The sequence below is a fragment of the Vulpes vulpes genome, chromosome 12 (genome assembly GCF_048418805.1).
Source record: "Vulpes vulpes isolate BD-2025 chromosome 12, VulVul3, whole genome shotgun sequence".
Classification (NCBI taxonomy): Eukaryota; Metazoa; Chordata; class Mammalia; order Carnivora; family Canidae; genus Vulpes; species Vulpes vulpes.
In genome coordinates, this window is record NC_132791.1 from 28953381 (window position 1) to 28973901 (window position 20521).

At 40.6% G+C, this 20521-nt stretch overlaps 1 protein-coding gene across 1 annotated transcript in view; it reads left to right on the forward strand.

Moving 5' to 3' along the window:
* Positions 1 to 20521, forward strand: part of MOB3B (MOB kinase activator 3B) — a 188598-nt gene that overhangs the window by 54633 nt on the left and 113444 nt on the right. Inside the window, exon 2 of the mRNA XM_072728131.1 lies at positions 16262 to 16884. Coding sequence (XP_072584232.1) covers positions 16467 to 16884 — 418 coding nt within the window. The 5' untranslated portion in view covers positions 16262 to 16466. The remainder of the gene's footprint in view (positions 1 to 16261; positions 16885 to 20521) is intronic.

Here is a 20521-nt window from a genome sequence, read left to right on the forward strand (position 1 = left end):
GGGGTCCATCATCTCTTTTCCCAGTTCCTTTGGGTGGAGAAGGGTCTGGAATCCCCCCGTAATCTGCCCCCACTTTCCACTTCTGGGCTCTCCTCTGATGTGGATCAGTTTAGGGACCTCACTCAAGGCTGCAACTCCATCTCCGCTTGTGATGCCAGCGTGGAAAGCTTTGCTTACTGGAAATCTTGAAGGTCAAGGCCCTGCCTCCTTCCTGTCTGGGCTCTCCTTGCAAGCCTGGTGCTGAGTGAGCAAGGTTTATCCGCCTCGAAGCAGGACCCCACATTCCCCCTCCTCTCTCCGCCTGAAGCCTGTGCAGGTTGTGCTCACGTTTCACAAGATCATTCCACTAGATGAGAAAAACGTGTATTTTATGCAGGACAGCGAGCCCAGTGGTGTGGACTGCATTCCCTGCAGAAAAGAGAATCCAAGGACAGTGGCCTTTCAAAGCTAAAATAAATCAGGGCTCCTTGGCTCCACTGGCTTAGTCTGTTGGATTTTGTCTTTTTCAAGAAGCCACGCTGAGTTAGGGCAAATTAGGGGAGACCAAATGAGGATCAGCTCACTCTATAATCACTCATGATCTCTGGAGTGGGAGAATAAACATCTTGCGATTTAAAATATAAATATTTGCAAATGGTTGTATCTTGATCAGTTATATAAAGATCTGCATTTGAGATGTGCTAAAGTGTTAGTTTTTTTCATCTTTTTATATGACAGCCTTGTCTTTGTGGAACTCTGTATTTTTCAGTCTTCAACTATATTAAGCCTTTGAATTTTTTTTAATTGACTAAAGTTGGTGGAAGAAATGTTTGTGATTATGCTTATTAGAGTTTTTATAGATTCTTACACCACCTTCTTCCAAAAGGAATTTGAGTCATCTGTCACTTATATAAAATCAAACACTATCTAAACTCAGGGAGTTGTCTTTTTTTCTTTAAAGATTGATATTTATTTATTTATTTATTTATTTATTTATTTATTTATTTATGAAAGACACAGAGAGAGAGAGAGAGAGAGAGGCAGAGACACAGGCAGAGGCAGAAGCAGGCTCCATGCAGGGAGCCTGAGGTGGAACTCGATCCTGGGTCTCCAGGATCATGCCCTGGGCTGAAAGCAGGGGCTAAACCGCTGAGCCAAAAAGGGATCCCCTTTTTCTTTTCTTTTAAAGAGTAAAACGCAGTCTAAGGGAAATAGAGTAGGAGATAGATAGTAGCACGCACCTGTTTTGATCTCTTGCCCAGTGGGTGCTGTTTTCCTAGGAGAGGTCCCTGTGTTTCTGTTTTTCCTCCTCTTTCTTAGAGCAAAGAGGAAATCTCTAATGGAAGCTTTCTCAACAAGATATATTGATGAATGTAAATCTTAAATAAAAAAGAAGTCAGTGGATGTGGCTTCCTGGACTCTGTGCTTGGACCAGAAATAAAGTGAGTCCTCACCACAGGGGTTTGGCTCAGCCCAGTGCCTGCGGCCACAGTTGTTTTCCACTGCTTGACTTGAGAGTACACTTCTCTGGGCAAAAGTCACCCACGCCTTTGGAAGCTTTATAGGCTTTTTTTTTTCCCCTGTAGCTTTTATTGTTTTTAAGAAGAGTGGGTCACCCTCACTTGTCATTAAAGAATAGTGTGGGGAAAATAAATAAAACAACCCAAAGAATAAAACAGGAGAAACAAAAACCACTCCCCTAAGTGAAAGAAAAAAATGAATCCCACTGTTGTGCAGTAACTGTTTCTATGCAATGGTTGATTTAGGAGCTATGAGAAGATTTTTCTCTTTGATTTTTGGTTGTCTTCTATTTTTAACATTTTTGGCAAGTCTGCCCATTGTGGTTACATAAGAAAATCAGAATTAAGATATTTGGTATTAAAAAAGCACCCTTTGACTCAGGATGAGTTTTTCTGGCACTGCTGTGAGAGAGTTCAAATTCCCATCATAAAATAATAGGCATAAATGTCTAATCAACATAAGCTTTCTGGCCAGCTTCTCCATGTGGTCCCTGGAGAAGCCTCCTAATCAGACTCCTCTGCCTAGTAGCTGGAGGGAGGTGCAGAGCATTAGTTATGAGGACGGAAAAATCCTGCTGTTCCTGGCTACCGGGACCTGCAAGGTGATCAGCCTTTCAATAATCATGGACGATTAGCAAGTACCTCCCTGGTGCCAGACCTTTCTTCACCCACTGTCTTACTCCATCACTGTCATAGTCCTGCCAAGTGTAATCTACTAAGAATGTTTTTCTAAAAGAGGGAAAGCAGAAAGCCTACAGAGTTCCCTGTCCAGAAGGGATGGGACACACATAAATGAGTGAGTTCAAGAAAGCATTGTTAATGATAAGAATTAAAAGCCAGTGCTTATTACAAACTTACCTTGTGCCTGGTGCTCTCTCAAATGCTATATTTGGATAATGTCACTTAACTCTCATAGGAATACTATGTGATAGATAATTTTATCTCCCTTTTATAGAAGAGGAAACTGAAGTTTAGTGATGTTGCAGAAGTTCAGGAGTCCACAGCTCTGAAAATGATAGATGTGGGAGACCAGCCCAGGTCATCTGATCTCAGACTCATTTGCTTAAACACTAGCCCGTGTAATACAGGGGCCAACAGATTTTAGTATATGTGCTGCCGAAGTGAGCACGAGGGCCAACAGATACAGGATGGAGGGACTGGTTAACTGAACCAGGCTCTCCATCAGTGGCATAGCCGATGGGCCAGTCAAGGGAAGGGCCATACTCCCAGTCCTCAGTGTGATTCAGGTCAGCCCTCCTTCAGGTGGGACCTTTGTATTCCTTATGCTTGCAGTATGTCTCATAAATTTGCCTACAGTTAGTTTTTAAAAATATAATTTAGACAATCTGATCTCTTAAATGGTTTTAGTATTTTCATCTTGCGTCAGTTTTGTAATACCAGATTTCATCTAGTATAATTATATACACACATTTTCCCCATATTTTAACATCTTTGAAACTAGGATACTTCTAATTTGTTGTAATTAACTTTTTAAGTCTCAGCATATAAAACGTAGGTGTATTTTACAAGTTATATCATCTTAGATTCTATGAACTGATGTTTGTTCTTTTATTTTGTTTCTCTAACCTCCCCCTCTCTTTTCTATCTTTATCTACTTATTAAGGTTTTTTTTTTTAATTTCTTTCACCTATATTTGTTTGGAAGTTACACATTCTATCTGTATCATTTGTGTAATTTCTCTTAAAATTGTAACAAGTATACCTGAATTAAATTCTGAAAGTAAAAAAAAAAAAAAGGCCTTTTCCTGTCATTCTTATTGCTGGACATCCAACATTCCAAATGGCCACATTGCTGTCCTGCCTCCATTGTCCTCAGTAAATGAATACTGGCCCAGGGATTCCTGAATAGACTAGGCCTGATGTGTCAAACTCTCTGCCTTAGGGAGTTCTTAAATGTTGGAATGTATCAGAGTCAGTACATGTGAAGGTGAAGGGTAAGACCTTAGGGTCTGGATTTTAAGTAAACACCCAAAGGTGTCACCCAAAGGTGACAGTAAGTCACCCAAAGGTGACTTTGGTCTTCTATCATTTCTGAGAGTCCCTAGGAGGTCCCCCAGGGGAACTTGATAGTCAGTGGATAGGTGGTTCTGGGTGAATAGGGGTCAAATTATTTTTCTTCAGCAGCTACTCTCAACTTCTACCAGAGTTCCCAAAGCTCATGGAAGTGACACAGGGAATGAAAGGAAAAAGAACAAATGGGAGCTGGTGCTGGGGCAAGACTGTTGAACTCAAGCAGAGCAAGTGAAATCCACAAATATTTGTTGAGAAGCAGAGGTTCAAATGAGCTTGAGAAGAATGAGTAGAAACCAAGCAGATTAAGGAAGGGTCAGGAGGGAAGATGAAGAGGTGGATTGAATCTTCACTGAAGTGGCAGCTTGTGTTTGAAGTCTGGTTTGATAGAACTGTAGGGGCTGCCAGATGAGTGGGTGGGTCCTGACTATAGGTGAGCTGGAAAGGGGGAGGTAGTATGAGAATAATGAATGATTCAAATTGTTTTGGTACAAAGGAAGGGTTAAAAATGCAGAGCATTGTAGCATGGGAAATAAGGTCACTTCCTAACAGTATGGTCAGGAGAGGCTGGCTGGAGATGAGGCAACTGTTCAGGCCTTGAAGGCTGAAGGATGATGGCAGGAAGGCTAGCCAAGGAAAGGCCAGGGCAGAGATCTAGTCACTGACAGGTGCAGTGGGCATTAGGGATCTGGTGTGTTGTCTAATTGATAGAGCCAAAACCTGAAGGTCCTCAGAGAGGTTTCTGTGGCTGTCAGAAGAGGATACACTAAGAGTGAGGGTTCTTCTCCCTATTTTAACAGGGAGAATTTTTTAAGAAGAGAGAATTTTTACCTATTTTTCTATAATGGGGAAAAATGGACTGTGTTGCTTAAAAAAAAATAAATAAAAGCCTTAAAAAACACTAGGGGGATTTAAAAAAATATATGGTTTGTGTTGAAGTATCAAAAGAGATAGTTAAGTTGCGGGCCCCTTTGAAGGGTACTTAGGTGTCAGGTTTGCTTAACCATTGAAGAGACTTATGGCTGGCTCTATGGGAAGAACATTGGCACTGGGATTGAGACTTTGCTTTCAGCCCCAGCCTGTCCTAACTGTGGGCCTCACCTCACTCTGGGCGTTAGGCGTGTCTGTTTCTGGTTTTGTATTTAATACGTTAAGAGGTTGAATTGAATTAAGTGATTTTCGAGGATTCTTCCTGCTATAAAATCCCATCAGCAATGATTTTGCTCACAGGACTCCTGACATATACACAAGGATCATGCTCAAGGGAAAAGAATTTCCTGGTACTGGGCAGGATGATTAAAGAACACAGGGTAGGGCCCATGATGCCTGCGGCCACGTCCCAATGTGAAGGGATACAAAGAAGACAAGGGTGGATGCAGCAGAGGCAAAAGCTAGGGGATGGGCACCAAAGTCACAGAAGCAAAATTTGCACTAAAGAAGGTTATAGGATGCATTTTCTTCTTTTCTTTTCTTTTCTTTTTTTTTTAAGATTTTATTTATTTATTCATGAAAAACACACAGAGAGAGAGGCAGAGACACAGGCAGAGGGAGAAGCAGGCTCCATGCAGGGAACCTGATGTGGGACTTGGTCCCGGGACTCCGGGATCACACCCTGGGCCAAAGGCAGGTGCCAAAACACTGAGCCACCCAGGGATCCCCCACATTTTCTTCTTATATTAGAAAAAAAAAAGGGATCCCTGGGTGGTGCAGCGGTTTGGCGCCTGCCTTTGGCCCAGGGCGTGATACTGGAGACCTGGGATCGAATCCCACGTCGGGCTCCCGGTGCATGGAGCCTGCTTCTCCCTCTGCCTGTGTCTCTGCCTCTCTCTCTCTCTCTCTGTGACTATCATAAATAAATAAAAATTTTAAAAAACACTGTAGTCTTATTTATAAAGTGAAAATTATAATTAAAAAAAAAAAGAAAAAAATAAAAGAAAAAAAAATTCCCCAAGCCAATTGACTTCTGCATTACTTTTCCTTTGAGGTATATATTTTAAACTTATTTTTTAAAACAAAGAACACAGATAGAGATTTTTGTAACACCATGCAAAGATCTTTATAAATATCTACTGTGTGTTTTTTAACATTCTTTTAAGGCTGAACATGCTTCCAAAGGAGCTGATGTTTTAGCAAATGCTGGAAAATGAAAACGTGTGAGCTGTTTAGATTGGCCTATGGAACCACATGTCTAGTGGCTGCCGTTGACCTTTGTGTGAAATATCTGTTTTCTGAAAAGGTTTCTTTTGTTGATCATGTCTTATCATGATTCTAGGGGCATGTCCCTCTCAACTGGAGAGGAACTGTTTATCTGTGTGGTACCTGATTAGCAATAATTTAGATACATAGTTTAACCACAAAACAAATGAGTTCCTATTTGTGCTGGGTCCTGTATTAGGTCCTAGTGCTCCAGTAAAGTCTAGGGTGTGAGCCGGCCCTTGCAGAGGGCCCAGACAACTGAGCTTAGAAATAGAGCATATTGTGAGGTCACTGTGTGTGTGTGTGTGTGTGTGTGTGTGTGTGAGAGAGAGAGAGAGAGAGAGAGAGAAGAAGGGAGAGAGAGAGAGAGAGAGAGAGAGAGAGAGAGAAAGAGTTATGTACAAGATACAGACATAATAGGATGGGGATGGTTGACTGGTTCTCCTTCTTCCTCCCTTCTTTCTCTGCTTCTTTCCCCTTTATAAGAGGTTGAAGCTAACCCAAAGAGAAGTTTGAGAAAATGCATTTGGCAAAGAAGAGGTTTTATCTGGATAGAAGTTTCTAGATTCCCCATGGAGAACACCAGTGATATGTTCCTGAACAGTAGCCACATACAGCATGGGACTGTGAAGCCTAGTGCTGACTGTTGGGCAAGGTTTGGAAACAGCTCATAGATGAAGGAGGAACTCTGTCCTGAACCTTCTCACTCTTTACGCCTGCAGCTGGGCAATAACTGGGACAGATGCTCCTTGTGATGAGGTCGTCTCTCTTATTTGAGAAAAATCTTAAGACTGTGCATGCCTTGTATGTAGGTACAGACTTTCTGCAGATAAATTTTAAGTTATAAACTGTATATGGCTTTCCTTGAATTGATGTCACAAGGAATCTCTACTGAAAAAAAGCTACCTTTGCAAACCAGTCTGTACAACCCAATGTTGGGGTTTCTAAGAGGGCCCCCAATAAACAAAATTACCACTCCTCTCTATATGGCTTGGGAAGAATTTACTTGAAACAACAACAAAAACAAATATCAGCTTTATTGCTTATGGAAGCCAGACTGGAAGACAAAGCTCCAGGTCTGTTAACCACATGAGCCTGCTCAGTCTAAGCCCCAGACTTACCCACAGGCTTCCTCCATTTAGAAAGCGGGGGAAACAGCAAATAACACTCTTTGAAGGCAGGCAGCTCCCAAGAGGTAAAGCTGAGCCAGTTGAGCAGGCCCAGTTGATTTTTCTCAAATTTACCAGTTAAGCTAATTACTCCATTTCCCCTAGGACAACATTAGTAAAAAGAGAAAGGCCAGTTGTGTACTTGGGAAAAATTCTCCCTCATAAAAGTCAGAAGTGGGGTGGAGGGAGCGCCTGAGTGGCTGTCAGTTAAGCAGCCAGCTCTTGGTTTCAGCTCAGGTTGTGATCTCAGGGTTGTGAGCTTGAGCCCCGTGTCAGGTTCCATGCTCAGTGCGGAGTCTGCTTAAGACTCTCTCTCCCTCTGTTTCTCCCTGCCACTTCTCTCTCTTTCTCTCAAATAAATAAATAAATAAATCTTTTAAAAAATTCAGAAGTGGGGAAACAGAATCTCCTCCAAAATTTTCCAAGATTTTATACATTTTAGGGTCAGGTGCTCAGGTCTTACAAGAAGTGAAAGAACAGACCAGGTTATGGTTGGGCTTCCTATTGCTCATGAAGCCACCTGAAACCTAATAAGAGAAATCTGGATTAATAAGTATCGGACTTGACATTTGCCCAGCTTTACTACATTATCTCAGTTAACCCCAAATACACTAGGATATTAGTGCCCTCATTTGGCCATAGGAGAAATTGAAGCACAAAGAGATAGTGTTTAACTGAGGAGGGTAACTAGTTAAGGTGCAGATTTTGGACTCAAGACCATATCTTTCTGACTGTAGCATTAGGGTCTAGCCCAATCCTCCAGGTGGCCATATCCTTTACAATTACTTGTTTGATTCCATTTTATTTCACAGCTCTTTTTCAGTTGCTGTGGAATGTTCAGGAGTGTAGAGAGGATGGTGTCATTTACTATTTGCCTCAGTTTTATCTCTCTCTTATCCTCTTCATCCATTTGTTTTCACCTAGGCAAATTGAAAAGCTCCCAGGCAAATAGTTGTCTCTTCTCTTTTGAGAGTTTCTGGGGTGCAGTTTGAATCCTCCAGCAGGATCACTCTAGCAGAGGTCACAGCTGAGTTATAACCTAAGGTATTATATTAAATGTAAAGCATTTTGATGTTTAAAATGAGAACCTTTTATACTCCATTCTAAAAAGTGTTTGAGGGATTCGTGGGAGGGCATACAATTTGCCCTGATATATCCACATTCATGAAGTAATATTACACTAGATTTTACTATATGCAAAAATAACCGGAACTCTCTTACAATATTAAGCTAAGTGGGTTATAAATGTTGAGGAATATTGATTGAGTTATCATCAAATCACTTAGATTACTATTTCTTTTTGCCTAAGAATTAGAAGTCTATCCAAATTAAGCAAGAAGGAAGCATTTGATTTCTTTGTTTCCTTTTAGGAAAGGGGCTCCCATTGTCCCCTTTCCCTCACCCTGTTTCTTACTCATAAACACATATTTGCATTGAATGGAATCATTTTCCATTACTCATGTAATTTCTTCATATTCTGTCGAAAGTTGTAGTTCCCTTTGTCACCAGTCCCCATGTCAATATCTGCACAATGGTTTTCCATTGATGGAATGCTTTCATAGGCAATATCTTTAATTTTTGCAGTAATCCTGAAAGATAAGCACCATTATCTTTTAAAACAAAACTGAGGCTCATCAAAGGGGTTTTGTCCAAAGACATAGTCAGTTAGAATCATTGTCAGCGCCTGGATCCAGGTCTTCTGACTCTAGACCACAAAGATTCAACAAGTATGTGTCTTTGGGAGTGGTGCATGACCAGGTACATAGGGCTAAGTCTTTGTTTCTCCCATCTCTTTCCCTAAGCTCCTTAGATATGCCCTAGAAGTTCCTGTTTTTATTTTGTTTGTTTGTTGTTGTGAACTACCCATCTGTCTAAAGAGGGAGTCTTAATTAAAGTTAGAGCGTTGGAGTCAACTTGGCTACTTACAAGTTCTTTGACCTGGGACCAAGTTTTAATCTTGCAATGTCTCAAGTTTCTCTAAGTGCAAAATGTGGGGGTTAATAATAATACCTAACTCATGAGGTTGTTACAGAAATTAAAATAGATTGAAAAATAAGTAAATGTTAGTTATTGTTACTGTTATATAATCAGGTTGAATAGAATTTTAAGCATTCTAAGATTTCAGCAGCTGTTTGGTCTCTCAAGAATCTCTCTGTTTAAAAACTTGAATCATAATATAACTCAAAGGATAATAATGATGATAGCAGACCAGCTTACTCGGTGCCTACTGTGTTCCAGACATTTTACATATACCCTCTTGAATTATCACAGCAACCCTGTAGATACTATGCTCTTAGCTACTGGATTATATTGCTCTAAATCTTGCCTGCAGTTGTCAATTTACCCACCTCCCCAAGCTTAAAATAGTACTCTTTTGAAAATTAAAACTGTATTTTCCAATTTCCAGTCTTCTAGCCCATTTTGTTCTCTCTACCCCCTTCACAGATCTCTTGCAGTGGTTCCAGATGTCATACATAAGTTCCCATAGTGCCAGGGATAAAAATTTTCCAGATCCTGAGACTCAAATTCATTTAGGGTGGCTAAGAGTAAATAAGTCTGTTGACAGTTACAGGAACCAACTTCCTTGAATTTGAACATTTTTCCTTTAAAGCAGAACTTTCCCAAGAAAGAATTGTCATACTCTGTCTCAAAGAGAAAGAAGGAAATGGTAATGGACAATGACCTTTATCCCAGTATCCAATAGAGATTCTCAGTGACATCACACCAGCTGGTATACACCTGTGCTTTAAAAAGTAAAAATACATTTTTTACTTGCCTTAATTTTTTCTTTTTTGGGTTAAACAACAGAAATTTATTTTTCACAGTTCTAGAGGCTGGAAGTCCATGGTTAGGTTCTGGTAGAGCCTTCTTTTTGGCTTGCAGATAGCTGCCTTTTCACTATGTCCTCACACAGCAGAGAGAGTAAGCTCTGGTGTTTCTTCTTCTTCATGTAAAGGTACTGATTCCACCACTGGGCTCCACCACCATGATCTTCTCTGAACCTAATTACCTCCAGGCTCCATCTCTTAATACCATCACTCTGGGGATTAGAGCTTTACATATGAATTTTTGGGGCACGCATTCAGGTCACAGCAGAAGCAAAATACAAATTAGCAATATTTGAAAGTAGGGTTATCATTGCAAATCTTACAAACATTAAAAGAATAATAAGGGCATATTATGAAACTTTATATCACTAAATTTGACAGATGAAATAGAAAACTTACTTAAAAGGCACAACTTTCTGAAACTGACACAAAATGAATTTAAAAAATCTGAAAATAGTGTAGTATTATATTATATATTAAAATTAACTTATTAATTTTTAAAAATAAATCTGCTTCAGTTTTTAAATTTCAGGTATTAGCTCTGTCCTTCCCTCCTTATCCTCCATCCCCCGTTTTTAGATGCCTTATGTATTGGGTTCTCAAATCCTATGTCTTTTTTTTTTTTAACCATAAAAGTATTTTCTAGGTAGACCAGAGATTTGGAAATAATAAAGCAAATGGTTACTCACTTGGAGTTCATTTTCCCCCTTAAAAAATTAATAAAATAATTAGGATATCTTTCATAAATATTCAGTGGGTCAACTGAGCATTTATCTTATAATTTTACCTTCACTATTTATTTTTAAAACTGTGGCAACATTGGGTTCACCCTGCCCATGGTTGGACAAAGATTTGCCATCTTCCTCATTACTGAGAATCCAAGTCACTCTCTGCTGGCCTCCAGAAGGCCTATATTTAAGATAATATTACTTTCTTTAAAAAAACATTTTTTTTAAAGGCTGCATTTTCTTCAGCAGAATGTATGTGGTGAATTAAACCACACCAAATAAATCCCACCCTCTCCTATCCTTCTACTCTTTTCGCTGTTTCTTACCACCAAGTGTCCTCTTTGGAATGGTGAAGCTCCTACGTCTGTGGAATGGTGACTCAGTATGGATCTCTGCTGTAAGGACCAGTGCATTGGTTGATCACTGCTGTTGCTGTCTCTGCAGTATACAGGGGTACATGCAATGTTTTCATCTTTGGAATACTTAACTTTCATTTTTAATGCTAGAATGTCTGCACTGGTGGCTGAATAAATAAGTGAGTGAACCAGTGAGAGTGTCAACTTGAATGGATGTTCAAGAACCAGAAAATGACAGGTCATCAGAGCCGTGCAACAGGCTTCTGGGGGGCTGCACCTGCTTATACTGACTTCATCTGGTTCAGAAATAACATGGGCATTCAGAAGCTCAGAAATCATGCCACTCTTTGAAGATTAAAATGAGGCAGCCGGGTTTTTCCCAACTAATCTAAAATGCAATGATATGGCAGCTTAAAGTTGGGGAGGTAGATTAGTTGGAAAAAAAAATAGAGCTGCTTCTCAGACAGGAATCTCTCTAATTTGGTGTTGTCTTGTGAGCAAAGATACATCTTAATGAGTAGGCAGGAATAAAATAGTACAAAAAGGTTGATGGAATCGCATTTTTAGGCATGTCCTTTACTGGAGCCTGGGAAGGTCAGGTAATATTCATTTTATTCACACACACATACACACACACATTCTTCTAAGATAAAAACCTGATCTACTTTTATTCAGTTTCTGGGGTGTCAGAGAGTTCCATATAGTGTTCTAGCCATAAAGAGAAAATGGTGGGAAGATGAGAGATCAGACTAGTCATTCGTCAATTCTGAGGAGCTGGAATTTTAGGTAACACATGGGAAAGGAGCAGCCCATTTGAGAGAAAAGTCGGACAGATATCTTCATCTTTCAAGAGAGATGCTTCATAGCAGCACAGCAGCTGGTAATATTGGATCTCAGTGAGTTGGCAATGAGCTTACAGAGTGAGGTGGAGTCCCCAAATAACAAGTATAGAAGGTTCTATTTGTTTTCACTTTTGTGGTTTCACTTTGATGCAAAGGGTCCTTCATTTACTGTCATCTCTTCATTCATTCAGCAAACATTCAGTGGTTGGCTCTGTGCCAGGCACCATCCTAGTTCCTGGGACCCTGGCAATGAAAATGCCATGGAATGTCCCACACGGAGGACATTTCTGGGGCATTTCCCTTAGCTTCCTGCAGTAAATTGCCCTGCCGGCTGGTCCTGCCAGGAGTCCTCCATCCCATAGATGAGATATTGAACTTCTTTCTCCCCAACTCATATCAGCTGGTTTCTCTCTTTTCTGCCTGCCCACCCTCCTCTGCTACCAACATCTCTTTAGAGGAGGTCAGAGTTAGAGAAAATGGATCTAAGAGTGAATGGGAGAATTGCTTTCTTCCTCATCTTGGCAAGGACACTTTGAATTTTCAACTAATAAGGCAGAAGACATCAATAGGAAAAGAAAAATAAGAACTTTCCCTGCCAGGGTTGCTTAGTTACCTTGTCAACATTCCCTTGCAGCCCAGCCGAATTCTCTTTGCATATTTTTATAGTGCACATGTTTTATTGCTATAATTGATCTATTAAGCAGAAAATATGGAGAACACATGGAGCTCCTGTCAATTTTATGCTGTTTATTTGGGTTTCCATTTTTCTCTTTCCGTAAGACTTCACTCTTTATTGTCCTTTTCATTCCTAACCGGAGTAATCCCGTGAAGAAATCACATCACTGCCCACGTTGGTGCATTTAACTTTGTAACTTAAAAAACAAAAGCCAATAAACTAACCTCAAACTAGACAGCAAATTGTGGACTTTCCAAAGGCAGACACCAAGTTTTCATTAGCTCTATGTCTGTGGTGCCTAGCCTTGAGTCTGGCACATAAAAGGTCTTTAGTAAATGTCCATTGATTGAATGAGCACTTGTCTTCAGATATTTATTGAGAACCAGCATTGTAGTGAATGCTATTCATAACATAAAATTTGATTATAGCTTCCACCCAGGGGGCAAAACTTATGACTTGTTTTTTCCTTTCTGGAGACTGGACAAGGACAGAGAATAACAACTGTGTTGTTGCTAGTGCTAAATTTTCTTTAGCCAAAGAATCTTTTCTGTATGAGGCTGCAGCAGCATTAGCAGCATCTACATTCTGTCTGGCATTTATGGAAAATTATTCACTCGTAACCTCCTGGGTTCTGGGCACTGTGCTCTCCAAATCAATCCAGATCAACAGACCAGGTGGTTGTCAGCATCTGTCAAGGCATTTGTATTCAGAACAGTGAGTTTCCCCTCATTCTTCTTAAAAACACACACTCACACACAATTGAAGACTATGTTTACGAAGCACACTGTCGGCAGAACAACAAATGGAGGTTTATTTTGTCATCTGTTTACCCAGCCAGTCAGGCAGTCTTCCAGTGGAGTGCTCCTCAAAGGGTATACTTCTGAGATTTTGCTAAAGTGCAGACATAGATCTATTAGGTCTGAGGTGAGGCCTGAGCACCTGCATTTCTAACAAGATCTCTTAGTGCCCTAATATGTCATCCATGGACAGTACATTTGGCATCACCAAGATCCCACTGTAACATCTGAGAAGTACTGCTCTAACCATTTAATAAGCCCACTGTGTAAATTATGGACAGAGGTCCTGATGGGGCTCTGGGTTGGTAAGGACAGGTGGATTTCCTGTTCCCATTTCATTTCAAAACTCTTCTGGATATCTGCCTCAATACAGCATTGACACTCAAATAAAGACACAGATGCCTCTTTGTTCAGCCACTTGGTAGTATGATGAAATTGTTATTACCCATCCTGGATTGCAAATGTCTTTAAACATGGTGGCCCACCCTCCAATCTATCCCATCTCCAGAGAACTTCATTCTAGACGAAAAACTTTAAGCAGAAGAGACATCCTCATGTTTGAGGACGTCAGAATGGTTAATGCTTTTGAAAAGAGCACTAGAGAAGATCAGAGTTTCTGTTTCCTTATCTCTAAAGTGGAGATAAAAATACCACCTGTTCTAGCTTCTTTTATAGTCCTGTTGTGAGGAGCTTTGAAATCTATACGTGAAGGAGCTTTGAAAACATAAAAATGTTCATGAGATTTTAAAGTAGCTTTAGTGAGAAAAAAAAATCACATATGTTTCAGTGCCAGAATGTTCTGGGTTCAAAATTTAGCCTTACCATCTACTAATTTTGTGATTTCTGCCAAATTATTGAATCTATTTGGGCCTCAGTTTCTTTCTGTGTTAAGTGGTCATAAAAACATCCACCATGCAAGACTGTAGTGAGAACTAAAATGTTAATATATGTAAAGGATCTGGTACATAGTAGAGTTTAATAAATAGTGGCCAATAGTGGCACATTAAGGGACATGATTGAGAAATAAATCCCCAAAGATGATTTCCCTCCCTCCGGTAAACCTTTTATGTTTAGGCAAAAAGAAAGAGTGATTTTAAAGTTGGTTAAAGTTTTGAATAAATGCCCAGCCAGTTCGAGAGACTGATACCTTAAAGTTCATTATCTAACTATCTCTGGAATAAAAATCTCCAAAATTCATATAAGGTTTTAATATTTACTGAAATGTTTGTCAGCACTAGTCACTGTAGGACTTTGTGACAAAGATTTGCTATGATTATTCTGTGTCATTTACACACTGTCATCAGAAGTGCTAGAGAGTCTTTTGGTGGTGTGCACAGGAGCCTGCTAATGGGTAGAGGAAGATTTCACACTGATGTCCATGCAAGCAGATACTCCAGTCCCTGGGGAAATGGCCAAACAAATGATACTGAGGGTCATGTAAGGCGATGAAAGAAGATTGTTCTGAGAACCATGGTAACTCATGGCACCCACATTATCAGAATAACAGAACAGCAAGTCTTATTTGCTGGAGACCTGGAGGGGTGGCTCTTGGGTGGTTGCTGCTTTACTGTCAGCAATTAAGCATTTGTGATACAGAGGGTCTATTGTTCTTGTTATTGTTGTTTTTAAGATTTTATTTTTTTTATTTGAGAGTGTGTGTGTGACAAGGGAGAGGGGCAGGTCTGGGTAAAGAGGCTTCAGAAATCAGCAGGAAAGACAGGTTGAAGGATATCACTCTTTAGAATAGAAGAGTATTGCTTTTTAGAATAGACGGTATCACCATTTACTAGGAGTCAAGAAACTGGATTTCAGTCCTAACTATGCCCATACTAGCCATGGGATGTTGCTAGGCAAGTAAATTTATCTTTTAGAGACTCAGGGATAATGATAACTACTACAAATCTATGAAACACACCAGGATTTTGTAGGGATCAAATGAGATAATAGAGCACTGAAGACCAAAGCTACTCTTTCCAAAATGGTAGCCATTAGCTGCATGTGGCTATTTGAATTCCAATTAGTTAAAATTCTGTAAAATGAAAAATTCAGTTCTTCAATACCCTAGCCACATTTCAGGTGCTCACTAGCCATATATGGCTAGTTGGTACCATACTGGACAACAAAGATAGAGAATATTTGCATTATCACAGGAAGTTCTGTTGTACACCTCTGTCTCAGAACTCTAGGGGATGATATCAGAAATGTAAATGATGAAATATTAGAGGGGTGATCAATGCCATCATAGTTAAGGATTCTTGGAAAGAAACGAAACCCACTGAAGTGAGCTGAAGTTAAACAAGGGATTTATTTGACTAATTCAGGGAAAACATATGGATCTCAAGGGCTGTAATCACAGTGAGGCTTCAAAAATAATGAACCAATTCCTAGAAGATTATTAGGAGTTCAAGAAGCCACTCTCCTCACTGTTTCTCTTTTTCTCTTGACTTCTCCCTACAGCAACTTGTGCTCTTGTCTCTGTTTCTCTGCATCTCAGTGACATTTTCCTTCTCTCCTCCTCCCCCCTCCTCCTCTCCACTGCATCCTTTTTCTCCTGCCTTTCTTGTGCTTCTTTCCCCCCTCCCCTCTCTACAAAGCAGCTTTCTTAATTGCGCTGCATGTGGTCCAAATAGGACTCAACCAGGCCTGGTTTTCACTGTTTCTCAGAACAATGCCTGACAAAGTTTGGGTCCTGATCCCAAATTCCCAGGAGAGATATTCTTATTAGCCACCTTGGTGTGATAGCCACCCCTGCTCCAATCAGTTATATTTAAGAGCATGGGGTAGTGATTCCTCTTTTACTCAATAAAGGCAGTGGTGGGTGGGGCTGATGCTCTTAAAAGGAGCATATGTGGGATGGGGATGGGGTCTTGACTCACGTGTTCACTTTAACATTTTAGAGAGTCCATTAGTCTATGACCACACAGGAAAGAGTTGCGAAAAATTTGCCCAAGGCCATGAAGGAAAAAGTTATTTGTGTGGTATGAATCACCATTACAGACGCTGGGGGGTTTGGCGTATCCTCAACATCCTTACACCTGGATGGAAGTAAGGTACTGCCTGAAGCGACATGGAAATCAGATCTAAGCACGTGTCATTCCTTAACTACAAACTGAGTACTAATAAGACCCTTCTGTCTTCAGCCTTTAGGAAGAATCATGAGGTTCTCTTGGAAACTCTTCAAGAGGAAGATGGACAGAGCCGCTTAAAAGAGATTAAAGACCGCAGACCGCAAGACTGGGGCCAGAGGGCTGGCAGTGGAAAACCCTGCTGAGTTGTGACCTCTCACTGAAAAGTTCTAGGTGCCTTTTTGCTTCTTGCAAAAAAAAGGAAGAGAAGGAGAAGACCATGTCCATAGCTTTGAAGCAGGTGTTCAACAAGGACAAGACCTTCCGGCCCAAGAGGAAATTTGAACCTGGCACACAGAGGTTTGAGCTCCACAAACGGGCTCAGGCATCCCTCAACTCAGGCGTGGACCTGAAGGCAGCTGTGCAGCTGCCCAGTGGGGAGGACCAGAACGATTGGGTGGCAGTACATGTGGTGGACTTCTTCAATCGGATCAACCTCATCTATGGCACCATCTGTGAGTTCTGCACGGAGCAGACCTGTCCTGTGATGTCAGGGGGCCCCAAATATGAGTATCGGTGGCAGGATGACCTCAAGTACAAGAAGCCAACTGCCCTGCCAGCTCCCCAATACATGAACCTTCTTATGGATTGGATTGAGGTCCAGATCAACAATGAGGACATATTTCCAACATGTGTGGGTAAGTTCATGACCAGCTTCTTGCTTGTTTTGATGTATCTCGCAATCTCAGAAAATTTTCAGAGGCTTCTTCTTGGACCGTCTTTTGAGGCTGGGTAGCACCATATCAGTGTTCCCTAAATTCCACCACACCTGCCACATCTTTTTCCATATCTAACAACCTCTGGAAATTAAAAAAAAAATCATTTGCTGACTACTTACAATTATTCTGTGGACCTCAGACCACATACTAGGGTACACATACGACCTGCTAGAGAACATTGCCTTGGTGAAATGTTAGATTTGATCTTGCTGGCTTCCTTAGGACTAGACTCCAAACCTACCAAGTTATCCTGGTAGAATTTGCATTTTTTGGCTAATTAACTAGTTAAAGTTACGTTAACTCTGAAGCATTTATTGGTATTCATCTCTCAGGTTAGGGAATCCCAATGTGAGAATCCATGGGTTTGTTTGGGAACAAGCAATTCTGGGGAAGTAGAGATCCTGGCATTCTGTTCTACTCACTCCTGATCATTCATTATTAATTCCAGGCTGTACTGTTATGTGTAGATTCCAGTGTAAGTTGCTAGACCCACTAGGACACCGAAATGCAAATGCTTTCATTTGCTTGGTGCTCTGAGCCATAAAACCCTTCAAGGGGAAGGACCAAACCTTATCTCCCTTGTCTATTTCTTTATGCTGCTGATAATTGGATTTTCTGTGCACTGACAGGCTGAATGTAAAATTCAGGTTTGTTGTTGTTGTTGTTGTTGTTGTTGTTGCTGTTGCTGTTGTTGTTTTAGGCCTGAGACTCAGTAAGAATGAGCAATATCCTATTTCCATTCTGGTGTCTCTAGTGTCTAGCACGGTGCCTGGAAACCTTTGTGGACACTCAGAAAATATTTATGGGATGATTGAAAAAATACCTGTGCTATTGGACAGTTGTATTCAAAAGCTCTGAGATGGTTGGGATATAAAAGAAGCATTTGGAACACATTGTTGCAATCACCTCTAGATGGGATGTGTGTGTCCCCATGTGGCATATGGGAAGCTGATGTGGGGGTGTATGGAAGTAATTAAGCTAATACCAGGGGGAAAATGTATACATTGATTAGGACAGTATGTACATCTTGAAATATTCAGCACACAGACCAGTTTGCTCAGAATCACTGTGTTGCCTTGACTTGTCCAGCTCTCTCATGCTCTTGCTCTGTGATGTTCCTTGCTAAAGAAGGAAGTGGCCTGTGCCCTTGTGCAAAACTCCCTTGACTCACCAGCAGAGAGGGAAGAAGACAGGGTTCAAAAGCTCCCAGAGGCATGTAGTAGGCACCTTGAAGGGGTGGGAATTTCTTAGGCTCATATCTTGTTGTACTTATATTGACTGTCAGAGGCTTCTTTTGTTGCTAGGAGGAATTTCCCCAACTGCCAATGCTCTGGGCAGAACACATGATAGCAATAAAGATAAATTTGGGCAAGGATACCTCCTCTTTCTTTCCTCTTCTGTTTCTGCTCCTTGATGCTTTGAACTCTGGGCACTTCTGTTGTCTCCAGCAGCTGTGGTTACCACATAGAGTTGGTGACCAGAAATAACATCGCAGAACCACGGTGTATTACGTGAGAGTAAGGAAGTTGCTGGCAGTCTGCTTGGAAACTAGGACATCATAGATGGTTTTAAACTTTACTTGTAGGAAGTCGCGGATGCTGCCATATCCCCCAGAATAATTGGCTTTGCTGTCCTTTTCCAGACATTTCCTTAGCCATTCAGTGGGCTTGCAGAATATACTCACCTGGTTGGAATCCTCTTTCAGCTCTTCCCAACTTTTGCTCCATAGTTCATAGTTCTGAGAGATCTTAATAGGTGCACCATGATTTTTTTTTTTGTCCATGGAAAATAAGTTGGGAACTGCTTAGTGAAAATAATTTCTTTACTGCAGGACTTCTAATATGCTAATGTGCATTATAAATCTCCAAGAAAGGAATACTTCAGTATGTAGTATTTCCTAATTCGAACCTGTATCTTTCTTTCTTTCTTTTTTTTTATGAAGCACCATTAGCATCTTTTGGGGAAATGTTAACCTATATAAATTAGAGTTGTCAAACATTTGCTTGTATCAGAATTATGTGGACTTTCTGTTCAAAAGAAAAAGTCTTTGGCCTCTCCCCCTGAACAACTAAATCAGAATCTCTTAGATGAGACCTAAGAATCTGCACTTGTAATAAGCACCTGCCACTCCTCTGTTTATTTTAACTGCCCAGAATATTCTTCATTCTGAAACAGTCTATTTCTTATCTCTCTGATTTATCCATCTTGTTTTCTCCTTCCGGAATCCCGGAAGACATTCTCCGGAGAAGACATTCTCTGACTAGTGAATTCCTTATGCATCACTCTGTCCTCTGTGAAGGCTTCCACCCATTAGGATGTAAACTCCTTAAGTTATGGAATGTCTTTTATTCATTTGAATATTCTAGCACTAATTCCGGTCTTGGTGCTTTACAAGTTGTTAAATGGATGGATGGATGAATCACTGTATGGAAAGATGGAGGAAAAAATAATCTTTATAAAGTCCCAACACGTCTGTGGTGCGGGTGATCAAAAGTTAAACAGAACCTCTGAATCCCTTTATCACCATCCTCATTATATCCTGCACCTTGCCTTCACAGAGATTAATTTTGTCTGTTTAATTTTTCCAGTGTGAAATGTTAGGGGTCAGTAAAAACCACCACCATCCGTTACCCTAAAGGTCTTCATCAGCATCCTGCTTACCTCTGTCATTTGCCCTGGGATGATATTGTTGCTATCTTTTGAAAAAACTTGTCTTTAGGAGCCACTTACTTTCTCTGTTAGAATTCATTTCCTCCTCTTCTTCCTCCCCCTGATTCCAGCCTACTTATCTTCTTTTTGATCTTTGTTCTGCCGTGAGTCATTATCATGGAAATGATCAAGATGTCTGTCAGGATAAAGTAAAAGAAGAATTCTCTGCAAAACAGCAGACCCCGGGTGGATGAGAAATGGGAAGTTCTGCTTAGCATTATGGCTTTGAATCCCAGGCATATTTCTGTGTTTTTGCCTGGGAGTTGGGAGGGGTTCAGACTTCACCTCCTCCCCACTGTGATCCAAGGAAATAGGACTGGAAAATACTGACAGATGTGAGGACTTCACCCTCAGGTATTAAAGCATATAAACAGCTGTTGATCTCTGCCATTGAAACATGGGGGAAAGAAAAGCTTTCATCTGTTCCTGGATCCTAGTTTAACTAGGAGACCTATACTGTTTCGAAGTCTAGCATTCTCAGTTGGGAGCATACCGAACAGATGTGGCTCCCTTGTGAACCACAGTCTCCTCCACTCCCCCCTTGATCCTCTCCAGCTTCCTTTGTGAAAAAGTCAACAGATGTCCCTGTGAAAGCTTCTAAGACAGCAGTAACTTCAGAAACACAGGCCACCTCCTCTTCCATTGTATTTCTTCAACCACTTTTAGAGATAACAACAGAAAAATAGCCTTCTTCTTTATTCTATTGCTTGTCTAGTGAATAATAATTTTTATGTTCTAGCCTTCAGCTTCTCTGTTTTTCTCTTATGTAATAGGATGTAATATCTTCGTTTTAACACTAGGGAAACAAATGAGTGGAAAACTTAGAGCTCCTCCAACTCATGTTTTT